At 46.3% G+C, this 20,237-nt stretch overlaps 3 protein-coding genes across 3 annotated transcripts; 1 reads left to right on the forward strand and 2 right to left on the reverse strand.

Annotated features, from left to right (window-relative positions):
• Nucleotides 1-11,861: 11,861 nt before the first annotated feature.
• LOC126320471 (uncharacterized) lies at nt 11,862-13,364 on the reverse strand. Its single transcript, XM_049993969.1, has 2 exons — nt 13,177-13,364; nt 11,862-12,983 (listed from the first exon to the last, which is right to left on the reverse strand). Exons 1-2 carry the CDS (start codon nt 13,357-13,359, stop codon nt 11,955-11,957), a joined length of 1,212 nt encoding a protein of 403 aa, XP_049849926.1. The 5' UTR covers nt 13,360-13,364; the 3' UTR covers nt 11,862-11,954.
• Nucleotides 13,365-13,373: 9 nt separating this feature from the next.
• LOC126320470 (uncharacterized) lies at nt 13,374-15,357 on the reverse strand. Its single transcript, XM_049993968.1, has 4 exons — nt 15,149-15,357; nt 14,922-14,991; nt 14,706-14,797; nt 13,374-14,636 (listed from the first exon to the last, which is right to left on the reverse strand). The coding sequence occupies exons 1-4, from the start codon at nt 15,295-15,297 to the stop codon at nt 13,493-13,495; spliced, it is 1,455 nt and encodes a 484-aa protein (XP_049849925.1). The 5' UTR covers nt 15,298-15,357; the 3' UTR covers nt 13,374-13,492.
• A 64-nt stretch (nt 15,358-15,421) lies between these two features.
• On the forward strand, nt 15,422-17,192 carry LOC126320472 (uncharacterized). Its single transcript, XM_049993970.1, has 5 exons — nt 15,422-15,558; nt 15,716-15,815; nt 15,904-16,014; nt 16,091-16,284; nt 16,368-17,192. The coding sequence occupies exons 1-5, from the start codon at nt 15,425-15,427 to the stop codon at nt 16,621-16,623; spliced, it is 795 nt and encodes a 264-aa protein (XP_049849927.1). The 5' UTR covers nt 15,422-15,424; the 3' UTR covers nt 16,624-17,192.
• Nucleotides 17,193-20,237: the final 3,045 nt, after the last annotated feature.

The raw sequence follows: 20,237 nt of genomic DNA on the forward strand, positions 1-20,237 counted from the left end.
TATTCCTAAAGTAGGACCAGGATAGATTTAACTGTTTTCAAAAATAAAGTGTATTTCATTATTTTTTGATAACTTGATGGAATTTACATACACATCAAGCTATCAACCTAACTCAATCAATAGGAAAATTTATAAGTACAGAAACTATTGTAGAATACATAAATAGTTCTATTTTTAACAAACTTAACATTAAGTCCGTATTAGTCTAAGGCGGGCTTTGTTTAAAAATGAATAACATTTGAGCGTTACCAGATTTATGAAGAGAACTCAAAAAACTAACCGCTGCGGAAAGAATTCATTTTGATGCAAGACCTATTTGTTTGCTTTTTGCACAAGAGACACAGACGATGGAACAAATCGTACAGTCGAAATCTTTTAAATTTAGATGCTATTTTGATTCTGTGTTAACTGATGACAGAATTAACCGTTTCAGAAATTTGTTTTTTTGGCTAATTGCAATACCTTTTTCGGATTGGTCGGATTAATCTGCATATGCAAAATAGCATGAACTTCCTCGGGTTTCCACGTCCCTTTGCGAGAAACATCCCATACGTCTAATTGATTCATGGCACAAAAGGTCATGTTTGAATGTTTTAGCTCCCGTGCATCGCTATCACATCGAATCTGATTCATATTATAAAAGAGCTGCAGGGACGTGACTTGCTGAATGTCCAACTGTAGATATTCTAGTTCGCGGCCAATCACCAACTTGCTGAGGTTTGCTAGCATAGATAAATTTGTATTTACGCAGTGATCCACATTCTGATTTACCAGAATACATGCTATTTGTATGTATAACAAGTTCTGTGTGGTACTAGCCGTGCGCCTGGCCCACAATTGGTATGTATTGGAGTCAAGTTGAATAGTGTCCTGCAGAAATGACAAGCCCGTTTGTAAGCAAGCGCCTGTTTTTGACTCTCGCCCCTGTTTTGAGATATTGGCCTGAATCTCTATATGAGAATTTCTTGGTAACTGGTCTACTCGGAGAATAGAACTACCTTGCAATAAAAAACGAAGAAAAAAAATTATTGGATCGAATTCTTTCGAGATAAAATCAGAAAGTTCCCAAAGAACACGTTTGACTATTTCTGGCGAGCAGGTTGTGTAGATGAGCGTGCAAATAACGAGATGCCCAAACAGAACAGATGAAAAAGGAGTGCCATCAACTAACAGAGCGTTGTCTGTCGATTTTACACAGTACAATTTTTGCAGCTGCAAGTCCGTGCCATGATTAAGTAATGCAAATACGTGCTTAACACATAGGAGTATTTCTGCGGTAATTTGAGGTGCCAAGTTGAATGAAAAACGTAACGGTTCGAAATAGGGGTTTAAATTGAGAACTTCGTTTAAAGACAGATCTTGATTGATTTCTATCATTTTCATTGTTTCTGGTATTAATGCTATTTGTCCAGACAAATGAATGATCGATTGATCGAAAATTGAATGGATTTGTGCGTATGGACCAATACAGGCAGGGGCCCAATAAGAGATAGATTCGACGTGAAGTACCTTTTTTGAATTCTCCTGACTATTGGCCCAAAATTCTATTCTAATTGCTGCTTGTTCACCTTCCAGTGTTGGGTCGGAATTTGGACCTGACGTCTTGTGTGGATGTTGCGCAAAGGTCACTCGAGAAGGAGGATCTTGTATTGGTTCAAAAAAAGACTTATAGACTTTATTCATTTCCTCAAAGTACGCCATGTTCGGCAGGGTAATAACTGAAAAATGGATCGATTTAGTAGTGAGATGGTAGTACTCAAGTCGAGGTAATAACAGATGGAGCAGGTATTCCGTTGATTGCGAAATAGAAGAAAAAATACGACTTGAATCAAAAAACTGATAGTTGTAGGAGAGATGAAAGTAGTAAAACTGATTATTGGGCGATGAGCGAGAGTAACAGCATATAGATGACTGGATCGGGCAGGTTTCATTAAACGGTTTCTGAAAAACAGAACAGGGTGCTATTTTAAGTTTGGGGAAGCAAGATACATGGTACATAGAATAGAGATCGTACTCAGGTAACGTAGACTCGAGACCAATCGATGATGGATATTTAGAAGCCGATTCAATTTTATCGCGAGTCTCCTCCGTACAAAGTCCTAAATTCGGTTTTTTGAATTCAAAGATTGTGTGCGTTTTTGTGCAGTCTTGGTATTTTTTTTTCCAGTTAATTGTTTGGTAGATAGGGAGTGAGAGCGTTTTAACGGGAGCGTTCGAGTCGAATAAAAACAGCATTTTCTGCTCGATAAGTTTGACAATAACATAAGAAATGGGAACAGTAGGTATTGAATCCGGCAGAATCCTGAAATTGCAATCAGGGATGCTATTGCAGCCATTGTACCATTCATCGTAGTCGGTTTTGGCTTTTTTCCAAAACAGTCTTATTTTTTTTATGTTCACTGAAACAACAGGCGCAATTATCTTGTCTGTAGAGTGATATACATATTCAATATTTCTTGCGCTTCGGTCGGTGATGTCTAGTTGTATGTCCTTGTAAATAGGGGAATCGAAGGTTAATGTTTCATATTCTCCGCCTTCGCCGCAAACATGTACACCATATTTTTCATTTAGATTGGCTAAATCGTGTAGAAATGTGGAGTCGACAGGTCTTAATAGGTGCTCTGCATTTAACCCCATAGAGGCCACTTTGATCACTTTGGCTTTGAGGCCAGAATCTATCATGTCTTGAAGCAAGCGCTTTTGGTCTTTCTGCCATAACGGTGCGATGCTTGTCAATCGAAGCATGCGGCAAACACATTCGATACGAATTCTTTGATAAGATGAAAGTATAGCACCTGATACAACACCTTGGATATCTGGATGATGTTCCAAGACATGCGATAATAGCCGGAAAAGACGGAGAACGTCTGAATCAAAAATAGAAGAAGGCGACAGGGCTGAATTAAGGAGCTGATAATTCAGGTCACCCGAATTTTCTGTATTGCCACTGTCATCATCTGCATATTTTAAACGCTCATCATTATCTTCTTCTTTGTTCGACCTCGATAAAATATAAGCTGGAACTTGCAGAGCCATAGAAATAAGCGAGATGAATTCGCTTCCAACAGATTGATACATGTAGGAATTACATTCAACGCTAACATGTCTATCTAAGTCAATGTCTAAAAGAGGAATTTGCTCAAAAGACAGCAAATTGGGATTTTTGGCCAACAAATTAGATTTTTCACCGTAAGGATGAGACTCATTATGCTCACTACCAACGTTGCTCGACAAAGCACGAATAGAATTGCATTTAGACATGTTTTTTATTTTCGTGTGGTCTAGATTTCGATTGCCATTAGTTTGACCTAATACTGTTTGCAGACACTGGTCCCATGTATCAGTCAGCGCCTTGTCCCAACTTCTAGTATTTCCAGCTCCTAATGTGCTCGAATAATCATACGAAGATACGTGTGCTATTGCAGCCAAGTGATGGCCCTGATTCAAGACGGCATCGCAGATGGCATATACTGAATCCTTGCCGCCTGATACCAAACCCAATATTTTCATTCCGTGAGGCACTTAAGACACTTTTGTCACTTACATAAAAAAAAATTAACGCTGCTTGCCGGAAATGCCGACAATCTTTTTTAAACTTCCTAAAGATAAATTTCATAAAGCGGCGAATTCCTCTCGTAATAATATACAGAATAAAAAACAAAATGTCAACATGCTTGCATGGAAGACCACATAACATATCTCGTAAATATCAAAAACACTGATAATTGGCACACTCCGATGCCCTCTGAACAAATCAATTACCAATTCTATGTGTTTTCATCTAAGATCATCAACGGTGAAAAAAATTTCGCTGTAAAATGCGTTGGTTCCTAGCTCACCCTTTTTATTTTCACTACAGACATCTATACAGATCCCCTAACATTTTTTTAAAGATGGTCTCGTTTTTGTATAGTTCAGCATTTCACCCGCCTTTAGCAATTACATGATTTTGTATAATCTGGTATACCAGAATTTTGCATAGCACAGCACTCGATAGCCAAAATGTTTTGATATCTTCAACAATTTTTGCTTCGGCTGTCTTTTGACGTCTTAGACTCGCAGTCTGCTTTTTCCGGCTCAAAACTATGGAATACATACCAACAGTTTTTTTCTCGTCTTTTTTTTTTGAATTAAGAGGTCTGAGCGTTCCTTCCAACATCCTAGTACTCAGATTTTTTGTCATGCACTCAAAAAAAACATTAGAATACTGATATGATTGATAGAATGAAGCTCAAGATGGGTTCTAATTTTACAAATGCAGACCCCCGAGACTATATTTAAAATGGAATTTAGCAGAAGTTAGACTAGAACAAACCCGTTGTTTTTTTGTTGCAGCTGGCTCATCGGACAAGAATGCCAAACTATATTAAAAAAAATCAAATAATTATGTTTGCGCATTTGAAGCCTTTTTTGATTGTTATTATTGGAGTAGATTGCCTACGCCTTTGAGCAAATTGATCGCTGAGTCTACTGAATACTATTTCAATGAGCAAATGTGGTCCGCTAAGTCTCTGACATCTTAGACCGATTGAGAAAGTCTATTTGGTTCACCAAAACAAATTTATAGCCTCGCTCCGCACTGTATCTGGTTATGCTAAACAAATTTCAGTAGACTCGGCGTTTTCTGATACAGACAACACACTGAACAAAGCGACTGAAGCCACGTAGTAAAAAAACATATAGAATAATATTTTATGAATTTAAGACAATTAATTATAAACTATTTTTCTTGAAAATTACAACGTAGATATGTACCGTTCTAATTAACAGAGAATGCGTATGTGACAGACTATTCTTTGAGGAATTCTCAGTTTACATTTGTGTTCTTCGCTTCAGGAAGCGCATTTTGATAGGAGGTAATTTATGTAGCGCTGAAAAAATTGCAGAATTTTTAAAATTTCTGTATATTGAGCTAATTCTTTGCAAGACCCTTCCGATCTTGGCTTATATGGATCAGGAGAGCACATTTAATGCTTCAATTTATGCTGATCGGTGTTCTTCAATTCATAGATGCGAAGCGGGTGTAATGAAGGGTTTCGCTTAGAAGGGTGGACGTCTAGGAACCAGGTATATAGCATTTGTGGTGACCAGGCCAGATGTTTTTTGTCGCATCTGGATGGAATTCAAGGTGATTCATCGAGCTTCTAGAATAGCTTTTGAGTAAAATCACGGGGTTTTGTAGACACATGAGAAAGAAAGGAACCACGTGTTTATATAATTTTGAGCTTAGCCCTTCCGTCAAAGAACATGTAAAAAAGACGTAAAAAAAAGGCACGCAGTAGAGACGTTATGTAGTGAAGCAATTTGTAAATAGCAAGTGTTGTTTTTACGTCGCATATAGAAGCATAGAGAGCTGATGTGAGCGGATTTATTAAAAAATATGCGAATGTAAAAATACAAGTAGTAGTGTTTCAATTTAGGCCAGACGTAGTTAACGTATTGGCACAGCACGCTGATACGCCTATGAGTTGAAAGACAGATCCAACACACAAAGAGCGATATAGCCGATTAGAAAAAAAAGAAAAATTCATTTATGTTTTTGTCTAGGCTGTTGTGAGCCTCGTTGATGAACCTGATGATTTACATCCTATTCAATTTTACTTACGATGGTTTAAGAGAATATATGAATGGATGACAGAAATCAAAAGGACACCGCGGGGCTGACGGGCTCAAATCTGGAAGAAAATAGGAATTTTAGCGCAGTACAGGATGAACGAAGTCAGAACATTACGAATTTGATCGAGCTTAATCAAGAATATCAATACTTTTTGAAGGAGCAGTTATCTAAGCTAGAAAGGGCGTATCAAAGAAATTTAAAACTCCAAGTAAGTAGCTGAAAACTAGAGGTAGTCAAAAAGAAAAGGACGTATATGAGAGTTGAACAGATACGTAAGTTGTTGGAGAAGAGGGGGGGGGATATGAGAGGGAAAGGGATAAGAGGGGGCGTGTGTGAGAGGGGGGAATGCACAAAAAATTTACATATGCATGTGTGCGATAATCTACTGTATATATACATCTAGAGAGAGGATCTTGGAATGTGTAGGACAGCAAGAAAAATCAGATGTGCTTGTTACGGAGTGAGTGATTGTACATGCTTATTAGGAATGTAGACTAAGCGATGCGTTTTGCTATCATGCGATGAACTTGAATTTCTTCTATAGAAACTCGTGGGGAGCGCTTGTTCCACGAAAGGCAAGCAAGGCTATGCACAGGCGCTCAAGTCCGCCTCCTTTCCCGTGACGTGTCTTTCTAGAAAGAAGAAAGAAAAGAGTGAGCTGGTCGGTTCGATTCGTGACCAAGCCAGCAGCGACTTGGGAAGGGGCGCGGAAGAGACCGTGTGGCACGGCGGGAACCTGGATCTGAACAAGTCTGAAAGGGTGAATAATGGGGCGAGTGGTGACGCGACTCAGCATGTCAACAAGGAGGTTGTGTGGGTGAAGCGCAGTTTGAGCGTGCCTTATTTTATGGATCCAGAGGGGCACGTGCCGCGCTGGAACATGGAGTTCAAGGAGCGTCAGGTTCAAGATCAGGATTATTTCAGGTCGCTCGCACCCAAGAGGAAGTGGACGGAGAAGGAGCATGAGATGCTGAAGCGTGGAGTGAGACAGCAAAATCAACAAATTTTTTTTACTAAGGTGTTAGAAATGTGTAAGGAAAAAGGGGAGGAGGGAAACATAGACCTGGACGCAGAGATAGAGCGGATTCAGAACATGCCGGAGCTTGAACTTGAAAAGAGTGTTGACCAAATAGAGTGGGACGTGCTACTAGCAAGTGCGCCTTTCCAGAATCGTTCGGCTAAAGACCTGATGCTCGAGTGGCATCGGAGTTGTTCTCCGTTGGTGAACCATGGTCCTTGGTCAAGTGAAGAGGACGAGAAGTTGATCAGTTTAGCTGAGACTCATCGGTGTTGCAATTGGGAGCGAATTAGCGAGGAATTGGGTACAAAAAGGACGCCAATAAGTTGTTTGATGAGGTTTGTGAGAATTCATGGGGTGGGAGTGGCGAATGTTGGCGTGCTGGCTAAGAAAGTGGGACCGGGAAGGGGTGGTTTGAGCGCAGAGGCGAAGAAGAGTGATAGTGATGAAGAATATATGAATTTGAACCACGAGCACGGTAAAAGCGCCGGCTTAGAACCGGAGACTGGCTCTCGCTTTGACCGAATGACGGGTCGGTTTGAATTTGATTGCGACGCTTCGAAAAGCACTGCCTTTCAATTTTCTACGGCCGACAATCACGGCCTCTTTTCGGTTTGTACGCAATCTCCTCCGGTGCCTCCCCAAGCTTCTTCTCCACCGGAATCGTTACCCGCTTCTTCCATTTTTTCGCTGCGGCCGTGTTTTTCTGGACAGAAATGGTCCACTGAAGAGGATCTCTTGTTGATTCAGGCCATCAAGAAGTACGGCGTTCGTAGCTGGCAGCAGGTTGCGAACGAGCTTTGTGGACGCGTCGGCCAGCAGTGTCTCCATCGATGGAACAAGACTCTGGATCCGAGCATTCACCGTGGGAAGTGGTCAGCCCGCGAAGACCAGCTTCTCGCGTTGGCGGTGAAGGCGTACAACCCGTGTAACTGGACGTTGATACAAAGGCACGTTCCCGGTCGAACGGATGTCCAATGTCGAGAGAGGTGGGTCAATGTGCTGGATCCGCACGTGAGCAATCGAGAATGGACTCCGATGGAAGATGAGTGGCTGCGGCAAATCGTGAAGCGAATTGGAACTGGAAAGTGGGCCGTGGTCGCCAAAGAGCTGACAAAGTATGCCAACAAGTTCAGAAGGCGATCGAAGAAAGAGGGAGATGGCGAAAGGTCGAGCTTGAATCAATTGACGACTTCTCAACGCGACAAAGCGTCGCATGAGCCTGAGTCTTATTCAAATCTCCCGGTGGCGGTTCGAACCGATAACCAATGTTGGCGGCGCTGGAAATATTTATCTCGAGAAGAGTGCTTCTCTGAGGATTCAGGTCGAAAAGCCGGACCGAGCGATCTGGCATGCACATCTTCCGTAGGTCACGCCCACGGTGAGAGAAGGAGAAGGAAAAGGGGCAGAAAGTTACTGGCGAAGGATATGGTAACGAATTCACCTTTGTCTAACCCAGCCGACTGTACTGTTTCGACAGACCCGTCCGCAACTTCAATGACCACGAATGACTGCGTTGTGACAAGGTTGGACGGCGATGGTAGCAACGAAGGGCATTATCTTGTTCCTCCTCTAACAGACGATCGCATTCTTTCACGTTTGTTTACCCACCGTGGAGACAAAGTGTTGCCAGAAATACTTGGCTCTCCCTCTATTCGCGCATCCATTAAAGACCGATTCTCATCCTTCTCTAGCCATCTCCGACTATTTTTTCCAGTCTGGCGCGGTCCTGGCCCTGCCGAAATTTCGACGAATCCCTGTCGAACTGATCAAGCCAAAGCTTCGTTTCCAGCTCGACCCCTCAACGCCCAGGACAGCTTTCACCAAAGCAACGTCCCTTGCAGCAACACTCCTTCCTCCGCCCTCTCCGATTTCGTTTTGTTACCCCTTGTTCTGCCTTCTTCGCATCTCCTTCATGTCTACACCCATCTTCGACGTACCGCCTACCACTTTCTTCAATCTCGGGGCCCCTTTTTTACGCCGTCTGGCCCGGACGCTTCACCGTCTTCGAACCGCTCTCCCCCTGCGTTTGGTCCCGACCGGGACCCATCCTTTTCCCCTTGCGATCCCCTCAATCTCGCAGACGCCCAATTCAAACTATTTTCCACTTGGCTTCATTCCTTGTTCCTGCTGTCTAGGGCGGAACAGCTCAAGCGAGACCCAACAGGTACCTCCCCCGACGTGCTGAACTAGCGCACCCGCATCCTCCCGACAAGCCTTTTTTGTGGTGCCAAAATCTGCGCTCGACGTGACTCGTCTCTGCCAAGCGTTTCCGCCCTTTTTGAGAAAATGAACCCTAAGCGTCGCGCGATGTGCGATGCGTTTGTATTTGTATATTGGGCGTTACTTCTCTCTCACCGGCGGTAGTTGGATGCGGGATCGCCTTCGTTCGTCGTGTTTTTTCGATTCGGTCCCGACTGAAGCATGCACTTCAGCGCGTAGGCGAGTGCCTGCAAGTTGGTCCCCTGCTGAGCAGAAACCGGATAAATTTTCAGCTTTTTGAATTCCCGTCTGTTCTTCATTTGTTCCGAAAAGGCCTGGATAGCGCTAAATGTCGTCTCGATTGTTTTTCCGCGCCTGTCGATGACTCGGTTTTTGTCTATTTTGTTCGCGACAACGAGTTTGGCTTTTTCCATCAAACCGCCGCCGTACTCTTCTAGTTCATTCCAGAGCGCTTCGAAGATTTGATACGGCGATTGCCTGTCTCGGCAGGACATGTCAATGACGAAGCAGAGAACGCGCGTTCTCTCAGCGTGTCTGAGAAACTCGCGTCCTAGTCCGCGATTGAGATGCGGCGCCAAGCCGGGGAGATCCGCTATGCTCAGCTGAGAGTAGTCGTCGAACTGGACCGTGCCGATTTCAGGAGCGACAGTCGTAAATGGGTACGAAGCTATTTTGGGTTTTGCGTGCGAGAGTGCTGCCAGCAACGTCGATTTCCCTGCGTTGGGGTATCCGATAAGTCCGACGTCCGCGATCAGTTTGAGTTCCAATTTGTATTTCAAAGTTTCTCCTCGAGAGCCGTGGGTGAAGGCCTTTCGAGACCGGTGGCGAGCCGAGGCGAGGCGCGCGTTTCCCAAGCCGCCTTGGCCGCCTTGCGCGGCTACAAAAAAATCGCCGTCCGAATTCAATTCGACCGATCTAGGCGAATAGGTGACATCGATCTCTAGAGGGGGCGAGTCCAAGTCCTCCTCCACTGAGTAGATCGTTCCTGGAAAAAGTTGGGAGATAGAGTCCAAACAGGGAGTTGTACCCTTTGGGCGTGCTGAGTGCTCCATGTTGGTTTTGTCATCCTGAAAAGCCGTTTCGTCACCAGGCGGCTGGACCTCCGAAGGTGGAGCTTGCGATACTTCCTTTGTTGATTTTTCACGGTCGTCATCGTCCTCTGCTTCGGGGCTAGGTTTTCGAACGACCTCGGATATGCCAGTCCCGAGGGGAACGCGAACGTAGACGGAATTGCCCTTTTTTCCGTTTTTTTTGTTTTTACCTCCAGCTTCTCCGGGACCTGCCCGATAAACCGGCCGAATGGATCCCAAAGATGATTTTAGGTGTCTGCTTGCCACGAATACCACACTGCCGCCATCTCCGCCGTTGCCTCCGTCTGGCGGTCCGCGAGAAACGCGGTTGTCGCGATAAAAGGTGCTCGCTCCGCGGCCTCCGTTTCCGCCATGGGCACGGACCTGAATACAGTCCTTGAAGAGGGGCTTCGCCCTCGAGCTCGCGGGCGGGTCAGAGTCGTTCGAGGGCGTTGAACGGATCGTGGTAACAAAGCTTGGAAATAAGAGCGAGGAGGTGGAGTCGAAATGGCCGAAAAACGCATCGTCCACTTTAAGATTGTTTTTTTTTGAAAATCGCTTCTAAATACGCAAAGAGATCGATGAGACGGTGAGTGATATTTGAAGCGCGAGCGTTCGATGCAAGCGAGGTTCGAGAAAAGCTAGTAGAACGGAATGGGGCGCTGAGTGTCGCGTGGCCAAAGAGAGAGGTTAAATTTCGCCCACTTTGTCGGCTGTAGGCCTAGCAATCGGCGGTGCGTTGCGTCACAGAGGCGCAAACGGAAGCCACGCGCGGTATTTTTGCGAATTTCGGCGTCACTCAATTTTTGAACAGCAGAAATCTGCAACTTCCGCTACGGCGATAGACTTCAACAGCTGAAGTCTCACGCCACTCTGTTTCAGTAGACTCTGTCGGAGCGTAGCAAAAGGCGCGTTTGATACGCCTCCTTCGTTTCTCTGGTGTTCGGCCACTGCGACAAATTCACATTGGATCATTTCACAATAACCACATAATCTGGAAAAAGAAGTTGGTGCGTACCAGTCCCTCATAATCCATAGCATCTACAGACAGTTGACCCGGAGTTAAGTTTTTTATCGAAAATTCCCACGCCTTTTTGGATTCCTCAATTGCTTCCCTGTCTTCAGCATTAACTTGCTGCACGTTTGGTTTTTGGTGCGATGCCCGCCGAGCTGACACCCGGGTCGTGGTGTTCCGTGCACCAGATGTAAGCGCACCGCCTAGAATCGCTTGGACACTTCGCCTTGTCTGCTTCAGGCTTCTGCTGCTGCGCGCTCGAGAACGTTTGAGCTTTTTCGGACGAGCTCTTTGGGTTTGAAAGTTGGTCGCGTCTGGCTCTCCTCCGCAGAGGTCGGTCGTTTTCAGAGACTCTTCCGTGGCTTCGCGAGGCGAGGCGGCGGGCGCTCTCGAAAACTGGCAGATCGAACTCGCATCAGGTGAGCTTCCAGTCCGTTCTTCGGAGCAAGTCGCCCGGTCTTTCGCGGCGCGCCAAGGCGCATTTTGGTCTCCGAAGTTGTACGGACCGTCGCGGCCCCGGCGACTTGAATTGTCCAACTTCGCAGACGACAACCAGCAACGTCCGGAGGGAAAGCGCGTCCGGCGAATCAGAAGAACTGCGTGGGAGGTCGGCGGCCCCGGACACCGAAAGCAACAGTGGGAAGGCGAGGAATGAGACGGAGACGAGAGGAGCGATCGGCCACAGTGTCGAAGCAATGGAGGGCGTCCACGGCTGTGTGGCAAGAAAGGAGAACGAAAAAAAGACGGGCGAGACGAGCCGCGTGACAAGAGAAACATGGTACAAAAAGAAATAGAAGCAATGCAAAAAATTGTACGGTGTATGAAAAGCTGCAACGTCTGTGATATCGAATATTCTTTTTGTGTCAAAAAGTTTTAGCACTTTTGACAAATAAACAATGGGGATTGCAAGCAAAAAACTTTTTCTGTTCTATCGACGGACCCCGACTTTTTTTTCCCCCTTCCCTCCCGACTCGCGCTCTGCTCGGGTGTAGATATACCTTGTTGTCAATTTTATTCGGGATTTCCGTCATCGTTTAGTAAAATTGAGTTTACACATAGACTTATCTTCCCGCCCCTGTACGACCCTTTTTTCTTTTTTGTCTTTTCCTTCTTGAAGTTGGCCCCAGTTATGTTCGACATGGCCATCGAGGCCTTCAGTCCATACGCCTCTTCGTTCGTCGCCCGGTACCGGTTTGCGTTTCTGAGCCGCGTATCTTTTTCGTAGTCGACCGACTCATCTATGTAATTGTTCGACACGTTTTTTGAGCGGTCCGGACTGCATTGCTTTCTCTTTTTTACCAGGGAACAAAACTTGGTAAATTCGTTGTTGAAGGAGCTTTCTCTGGGCGGCTTCCTCACGGACTTGTCCGGGAATTTCATGTCGTCCAGTTTGGTCGAATTCGGCTGCGCAGCGGAGCTCAGCAGGGCGTCGTCGCAGGATGTCGTCTGACCGCCCGCGCAAGCAGCATTTGAAACGCTTGGAGCAAAATCCGAAGGCGCCGGCTCGCTCGCCAAAGAATCAACGGACGGCAGTATCGAATGCCTGTCCGACTCGAAATCGCTCTTCGAGGTCGAACTCGGTACAAGTTTTGTGTCGTCTTCATTCGCTGATGTACTGATGGATCTAGCCGTTTTTGGAGTTTTGTGTTTGTGCCTGTCTTTCGACTTGTGGCGCCTTTTCTTATCTGCGGCGACGTCTGGATAGGCGGATGCTTTGTCGATATCGGAAGCGCTCATTGCGCTTTTTTCCGAGAGACTTACGGAAGATGGATCTGTGTTGTTCGCGTTCTTGAGCGCCAAAGGGGAGTCGTCAACGGAAACCCTATCGTCGCCGAATTTGCTGTGTGTTTCTTCGGCGCATCCCGAGCAAGAGGCGCTGTCCTTTGGACACGAGCTGGGCGGCTTGTCTGAGTCAGGGTTTACGACACAAAACCTGTCTGGATTCTTTGCCGCACAGGCCTCCTTCGAGCAGTCGCTCAAGCAGCACTTGTAGAACTCGTACAGAGCCGAGAGCGTGATCGGGGGGACGTCTGACAGCAGCTGTCAAGCGGGAAGTTGTCAAGTAGGAACAAATGGGCGCGTTTTGCATCGGTGTAAGTCGAGTGTGGGTCCCAAGGTTTTGTATTAAAATGCATTTTTTTTCGGTTCTAATCGCCATCAACCGACAAGCGAAGTAATTTCGAACCGTTGGCGTGTATCTCTAACTGAATACCTAATCAATCAAGGAACGTACGGGCTCAAAGTTTGCTTCTCTGGCTAGACGTTTTAGCGTTTTGGGCAGCCGAGACGCCTTCAAAAAGTGAGCTACCAACTGAAGAATCTCTACGTCAATCAGTTCATCGGATAAATTCATCTTCTTTTTTCGCACTTGAGCTGTACACATCTTGAAACAAGTTTGATGATAGCCCAAACACATAATTCCGTATTTCTGTATATAAAAGCATAAAATTTAATAAAATGGGATTTGGCAACAAATGGTCTACGTCCGTTCCCTAACGCGTGATGTTGAGTCAATTCTAAACGGGATGTGGCACCGCGTCTTTTTTATTTCACTGGCAGCTCTTCTCGTACAGCGGCTTCACTAGCTTTTTGAAATGTTCTTTGATTTTTTTTACTTTATCGCGTCCCACGTTGTAAATCCAATTCATCTCTTGAACTCGGCTCCTGGCGCTATTGTAAAACAGAGTCTCTCTGAACGGACTGTAGGGCGCGTTGTGCTGAGCTATCGATAGTCCGGAGAGACCGTAGCAAGTGTGGTAGTAGTCTGGATTCGTGTCTGGTCGGTCCTTTAGGCCACCCAAAGCTGAGTCTTGACAGCAAACAATGATGTACTGCTGGAGCCTCATCTGGTCGAAAAGCCAGGAACCCTCGTCACCACGACATGCTGATTCAAAGGGGTGATATTTCGAGTCTGCGGGGGTGGAGCGGCTGGCGCTGGCGGGCCCGTCACAGATTTCAACGCAGTCAGCGTTGTTTGTGTTGTCACAAAGCTCAGCCCGAGCGTCCGTTTCCCCGTGGCAAGAAGATGCCATTTTTTCGTCCTCGTAATTCTGATTTTCTTCGTTTTTACCCGTGGGCTCTTTTGGCCTCGTCTCTCCCTTTTCGCAATACCTGTCTTTGTTTATGTAGACCCTGTCCAACATTGCAAACAATGCTGCCAGCCACCACGAATAGCACCCATCTACCAATTTGTTGGTTCTTCCCTGAAACCCACCTTCAATGCTCATCTGCTTCATGGCAGCCCAATGCAACAGACCGTCCAAGTCCAACAAATGGGCCTTCTCCAAGATCACCAAAGACGCCAGTCCGCAAAATGTGTATCCTCCATGCGCCTCTCCGCCAGGACAAGCGCCAATTCCCCCCTCGTAGCTCTGGCAAGATACGACAAACTCGTCTATTCCGCTGATCAGCTCCTCAGTCATCGTGTTCGTCAAATTCGCCAGCGTGAGAGCGCAGTAGGGCGCGCGCACGTCAGACTCGCCTCGGTCGTGCATCAAAAAACAACCGTCTGCCTGCTTCAGGGACATCAGCCAGCGGTACAACGCAGGTCTGTTCACTATCGAATACGCATCGGGGCCAAGAATCACAATAGCCAATATCGCAGCATAGGAAGGCGCCAAGTGCGATAACTGTCCCGGACCCCCGCCAAACCCCCCACTTGTAGACTGACACTCGGCAAGCCAACTTATAATCCTTTAAAAAAAAAAATGACTTTCCAGGACGTATTCGCACAACCTTCTTTTCTCTCCCTATCTCACGTACTTGCCTCTCAACTCCAGCGGCGGCTGCACGTCGAGCAACTCCAACGAGTGAAGCACCCAATACAGCACCCACATCCTATTGCAATAGAAGCTCTTGAGCCGCGTCAGCGCCTCTGTACCCCCTCTTTCCTCCTCACTTGCCTGTCGCAGCTCCTCCACCCCCAGGCACCTCCCAGCACGTACATTCAATAGAACCCCCGCGTATCTCTACACATACCTGCGGCATCCTGGTATCCTCTAAGGCCGAAAGCAAATACCTAGCGTGCGCCTCCCTGTTCAAATGACATCTGTCATAACCAAGTGTCTCTCGTTAAACCGTGTCAACTCCTCGCACGCCGCGACATCGGCACCCTCTTGCACGTGCCCGCCCCAACCCCTCTCGCCAACAAAAGAGTCCGCCCTCCCGTCGACCAGCGAGTCTCCAAAACCAGCCCCTCTGCGTACATTTGACTATCCCCATACACGGCCACTGCTATTTCGTGAAACTTCAGTAATCTGTAAATAGCGTCCTCCGCTTTGCTCTGCACCCTGACCGTCTCGGTGACCGGTCCCTCCCCCTCGGCAGCGCTGTCCCCCTCTGGAAACGCGCTCATTTGCTATCTGGCTCCACACGGCTCCACACGGCTCCACACTCTAGCCACACACAAAATGCTCTACGAAATTAATTCTGCTAAAAAAATATAAATTTCATTTTCGCCCAACTACAGGCCCCCTTTTATCATGCACCCATCCATGTCTGCCCCTGCAGAATTCGCCGTGTCAAAAAAAAAATATTCCATTTTGCTCCCCACATACAACGAACGGAAAAACCTGCCCATTCTCGTTTGGCTCATGATGGAGTATCTGAAGGAATTGTGCGCGTTTTGGTCTGAAAAGCTCGCGTTCCTCAAAAAGCGGACCCCAACCTTTTTTTTGCTACAGGGTCCCTCCGTCTCCAAAAATCCAAAATTTTGAACAGTACTTCGTTTTTTTCCGAAAAACTAACGCCTTTCTGCTCACAATTTCACATAGAGCTCACCCCTGGGAGATCGTCATTATCGACGACTCGAGCCCAGATGACACTCTGGAAGCCGCTCAACAGCTACAGGCCATATATGGCAAAGAAAAGGTGGTAAGTACCCAATTGCCTTGAGCTGAGAGAGGTCCGATGAAAATGTTTTTGATCCCTGTTTTTTTACAACCGGACATACAAAATTCAGGTAGTTTGTTCGAGGCCCGCGAAGCTTGGCCTAGGAACTGCATATTTGTACGGCTTCCGCCATTCAACCGGGGATTTCATCATTTGCATGGATGCGGACTTCTATCACCACGTACGCGATGCCATCCTTGTTAACCGTCTTCACCAGACGACCAACGGCTGACCCGATGTACTGAATTCCAAAAAAGCCCAAATACATCCCTCAACTCATAAAAAAGCAATTCGAGAGAAATGCTCATATTGTTATCGGCTCTCGCTATCTACCTGGTGCCGGCATTCACGAATGGTCTCGAAAACGTCGACTTATCTCGTTTACTGCAAACTACATTTCGAGAACGTTCGTGCTAGGCTCCAACGTTTCCGATTTGACGAATGCCTATAGGTACGCCGACAGCATGTATCGAGAGCAATGCCTGGACAGCACGTAGCCCGAAGTTTAACCTCTTCTTTTTCCTGCCTCCAAAGAATGTACCAGCGATCAGCCTTCGCCACACTCATTGGGATGTGCACTTCTAAGGGCTATTCGTTTCAGACCGAAATCATCCTGAAAGCCGCAGACCTCAACCTAATAATTGACGAAATCCCAATCAGATGCATAGACCGGGTTTATGGCACGTCAAAACTCAGTCTCGGTGACATCAAGGAATACGTATCTCTACTGATCACCGCATTCTTGAACATAAAAAGTAGCACGCATGGCAATTGTTCAGTACCAACGTAAATCACCAACTGACAAAAATATATACAGCGCTCGTCAATGCCAGCGATGAAGTGTCACGAGGGGACCTGGCGCAAATAAACACACTTTCTATTAGAGAACTAGAAAAATATTTTAAAATGCTACGTTGGAAAGGTTTTATTAGCCAAATATACCACGGCTGTACTCATGTTACTAGATTATACATAACCTAGAACAAAGACAACGCCAAATTAGCTCCTCATGTGCTCCTTGATTTCGCCCACCTTCTTTTGGGATGCGGCTTTCGCTTCTTGTAGTGTATCAGAAACATATTGGACAGGTCCAGAGTGCTTTACCGAATCCACCATTTGATGAATCTTTCCTTCGCTTTGCTGTACTGGCTCACTGTTCTTGACATCGTGGGCAGCATCCCTCGCGTGCTGAGCGGGCTCACTCCTAGATGCAGACTCGGCTGCCTCGTTTGCCTTTCTTGCCGGTTCACTTTCTTGGTGACTCATGGTGATTAATGATTGGTTCGTCTGTCAAACATCCTTATATTGCACAAGTTAAAAAATTTTCGTGAATAGTACCACCAAATACAATAAATTCGGCGGTTTATCAGTTTATCCCAATTAAATGATAATGTGTTTTGCCAAATGTTGAGTTATTTCTTACATTTTACGAGCCTGTCTAAGTTGAGGAAAAAACGCTGTAAAAAAGGCGTTGAAAAAACAAGATTTCAGCAATTACTCGGAATTCGGCAAGTGGGCTTCGAATTTGCTTGGCCGATTTGTAGTAAACTAAAGGGTGTCTTCGTCCTAGTCGGTCGCGCGCATAGGACGGTGATCTCTTGGATTTTAGAGCAAATTGTGGAAGAGACAAGAATAACGTCTATATATGGGAACAGGGGATTCATTTGTTTTAATTACTTGGCACTGCTCAAGTTTACCTGAATAATTTTGTTCTCCTCGCTTTCCCAATCTCTCTGTATTTGAAGGACGTCATCGTTGACCCAGGTTAATTTCAGTTCTTCCAGCCATAGGGCGGTAATGTCTATCGACGAGCTTTTTTGATCTGAGGTGGATTGTTTTTTTTTGACAGCCGTCCAATAATTGTGCACAGAGTTAGGGATGCAGATTGTTCGAACGCAATGTAGGTCGACTAGAGCGCCGAAGAAAATTGAGGTAAACTTCCAGATTTTGAGCTGTCTTGCCTCGACAGAGTAAGTAGCTATGGTTTTTTTGGCTCCAAAAATGAGTGCAGAAATGGCGGCGTGAGAGTAGGCCTCTACAAAATTGAGCTTGTTTCCAGACTTTAGGTCGTAAATGATCAGTCCACCTTTGGGAGTTCCAATCGCGAGCTGCTGAAGTTCTTCTTCGAATGAGAGCATGGGGTACTGGCGATCGAGAACGTTCAGCAGAAGGTTGCATATTGAAGTGATGTTTTGACATACAGGCGAAATGTGTGTATACAGATAGAGGGTCTTGAGAAAAGAGTCGGTCAGGGCGGTGAGCTCCGAATAGTATCTGGCGGGATAGACCTTGATGAGTTTGACCAGGAGAATCAAAACGTTGCAGTACTCTTTGTAGAGGTTCAAGAAACTAGAGAAATGGGGCTTTTGAAAGATGGAATGAGTTGACCTGTATATAGGTGACGACGTGAAGCGAAGGGGGTGTCTGATGTTGTGGTTGCTGAAGAGAGACAAAAGCTTTTGGTCTTTGACGTCATAGATTTTGGTTTCTTTGCTTTCCTCGTGAGGGATATGTGCGCTGTGGTCAAAGGTTGAATTGGGAGAGCTTGTCTTCTCCACCACAGGCGGCGAATAGGTCTCAGCTTTCGGCTCTGGGGGCATTTTAATGTTGCTTGGCGTTTTTAGAGGGGTTTGAGCAAGAAACTCAAAAATGAGTTCGCTCATTAGTTTTGTGTTCCAATATTCGTTCAAAACGATTTGATTGTCTCCTAAAAAAATCGAGTTCTCGCTGTTCGCTTTTCGGTTGATGAAGTATCCGCTGCATTTGATCACTTCAGTGAAAAGCTCCTGAACGGCGTAAACGAGTTGCTTCGGACTTTTCTTCCCTATGACGAACAGGGCCTTGAACACGGTTTCGGAAAGGTGCCTGGATTCTGATAGGGTCGACATTCGAAAAAGTTTGAGAATGATCGAAACGATGTCTTGATTCAAATGCTGACTCCACAAGCGAAATCCCTTTCCAAAAATTTCTGCTGCAACACTTTGAAGTTGCGTGTTGCTCTGGCGAAACATGAGGTCGATGATTTCCAGCGTCAGCGACAGGGAAAGAGCGGAGGACAGCTCGTTCGGACGCTCGCAGCCGATCATGCTCAAAACCAACACTGCTCGGTTGTATGTGTATAAATAAGACGGATGGAAAATCGCCGACGCCTGGCTTTGCAGCTCCGAGGCAGTTATCGATCTAGAATGCAGTTCGGTGGAATTTGAGTTAATATCCAACTTGCTGCTCCAGCCCAGCAACAGCAGCTTGAATTGATCCGCACTTAGGCTGCTCAGCGCGTACTCGAACAGGGATTGTGCACCTTGAAGCATCTCGTTGAGCGGGTCTTGGTAGAACATGCTTATCGCCGATAGCGACGGCAGTTTGTAACCGGGTCTGGTTTTGACCATCAGCTCGTTCGTCAAGAATGACAAGAGCTGATTTCCGGCTAGAGTGCACCTGAACTCCTGATCTAGGACGTTCGGATTGCGCTTTGAATCGGACGCCTCGAAGGACATCAACGACCTAGTCAGGCAGAGCACTGCCAGGCTGTGAATGGCCGACATGAGGTGACAGCACGTCCATCTTCCTGCTGCCGCGGACGCCCGAGGGACCAGCATGGAAATGGTCATGTCATCTCCTAGTAGTCCAAACGAATAGACGTATTCCATAGGTCTTAGGTGAAAAGAGGAAATCATCATCTCGTCGAGAGAGGGGTTCAGCGTCCAAGGGAGAAAACAAGTGTACGCCCGAAACGATTCAAAAGACATGTCTAAATAGGGCTCTTCGTATAACGATGACGAATTCAGTTGCTTGTTGCGTTTCAGTGACGCGGCTGCTGAATCTTCTGACACAGAAAAAGACCCACTGTTCATAAGTGGCGCCGAAGCACTAACGCCCCTCGACCTACGCTCGTCGGCGTTCGGCTTCGTGTATCCCCGGCGTAAATGACTTCGGTGATGCCTGGACTCATCATATCGACCTATGCTCTCCTGACTGCCGCCTCTGAGCGAATTTGCAATCTGTTTTTTCCTATTCGGTTGTTTTCCTTCGGATTTTTCTAAAATTCTATTCGACCTAATTCTGAGTTTTTCGCTGGATTTTTGGCCCGAGTTCTTCGCTCTCGAATCCGCCCTCCCCTCTCTCAACTCGCCTTCTTCTTGCACGTCTTTCCCTAAACTCCCCTTCCCACTACCATTAACCCCTCCTGTATCCAGGGTGTTTATCCCGTCGCCCTTGTTGCCACCGCCGCCTCTATTATCCTCGTCCGTTCCTTCCTTTGCCCTCCTGCCCTTCTTGCCCTCCTCCTTGTCCTTGATCGTCCAAACGGTGTCTCTCTCCCTCAGACTCTTGTACCGATTTTCGTGCCACGCCTTCAGACTTCGAGCCATGTTCTGTACGTTGAACATCACCAGATGACAAGGC

Source organism: Schistocerca gregaria, unplaced genomic scaffold (genome assembly GCF_023897955.1).
Source record: "Schistocerca gregaria isolate iqSchGreg1 unplaced genomic scaffold, iqSchGreg1.2 ptg000720l, whole genome shotgun sequence".
Classification (NCBI taxonomy): Eukaryota; Metazoa; Arthropoda; class Insecta; order Orthoptera; family Acrididae; genus Schistocerca; species Schistocerca gregaria.

Coding starts and splice junctions, on each gene's coding strand:
- LOC126320470 (XM_049993968.1), bottom strand. CDS start 15,297: ATGAGCGCGTTTCCAGAGGGGGACAGCGCTGCCGAGGGGGAGGGACCG. Junction 14,992..15,148: donor GTGTATGGGGATAGTCAAAT/GTACGCAGAGGG, acceptor TGGTTATGACAG/ATGTCATTTGAACAGGGAGG. Junction 14,637..14,705: donor CCGCTGGAGTTGAGAGGCAA/GTACGTGAGATA, acceptor TTTTTTTTAAAG/GATTATAAGTTGGCTTGCCG.
- LOC126320472 (XM_049993970.1), top strand. CDS start 15,425: ATGCACCCATCCATGTCTGCCCCTGCAGAATTCGCCGTGTCAAAAAAA. Junction 15,559..15,715: donor ATGGAGTATCTGAAGGAATT/GTGCGCGTTTTG, acceptor AATTTCACATAG/AGCTCACCCCTGGGAGATCG. Junction 16,015..16,090: donor ATGCGGACTTCTATCACCAC/GTACGCGATGCC, acceptor ATTCCAAAAAAG/CCCAAATACATCCCTCAACT.
- LOC126320471 (XM_049993969.1), bottom strand. CDS start 13,359: ATGTGTTTGGGCTATCATCAAACTTGTTTCAAGATGTGTACAGCTCAA. Junction 12,984..13,176: donor GAGAAGCAAACTTTGAGCCC/GTACGTTCCTTG, acceptor CCCGCTTGACAG/CTGCTGTCAGACGTCCCCCC.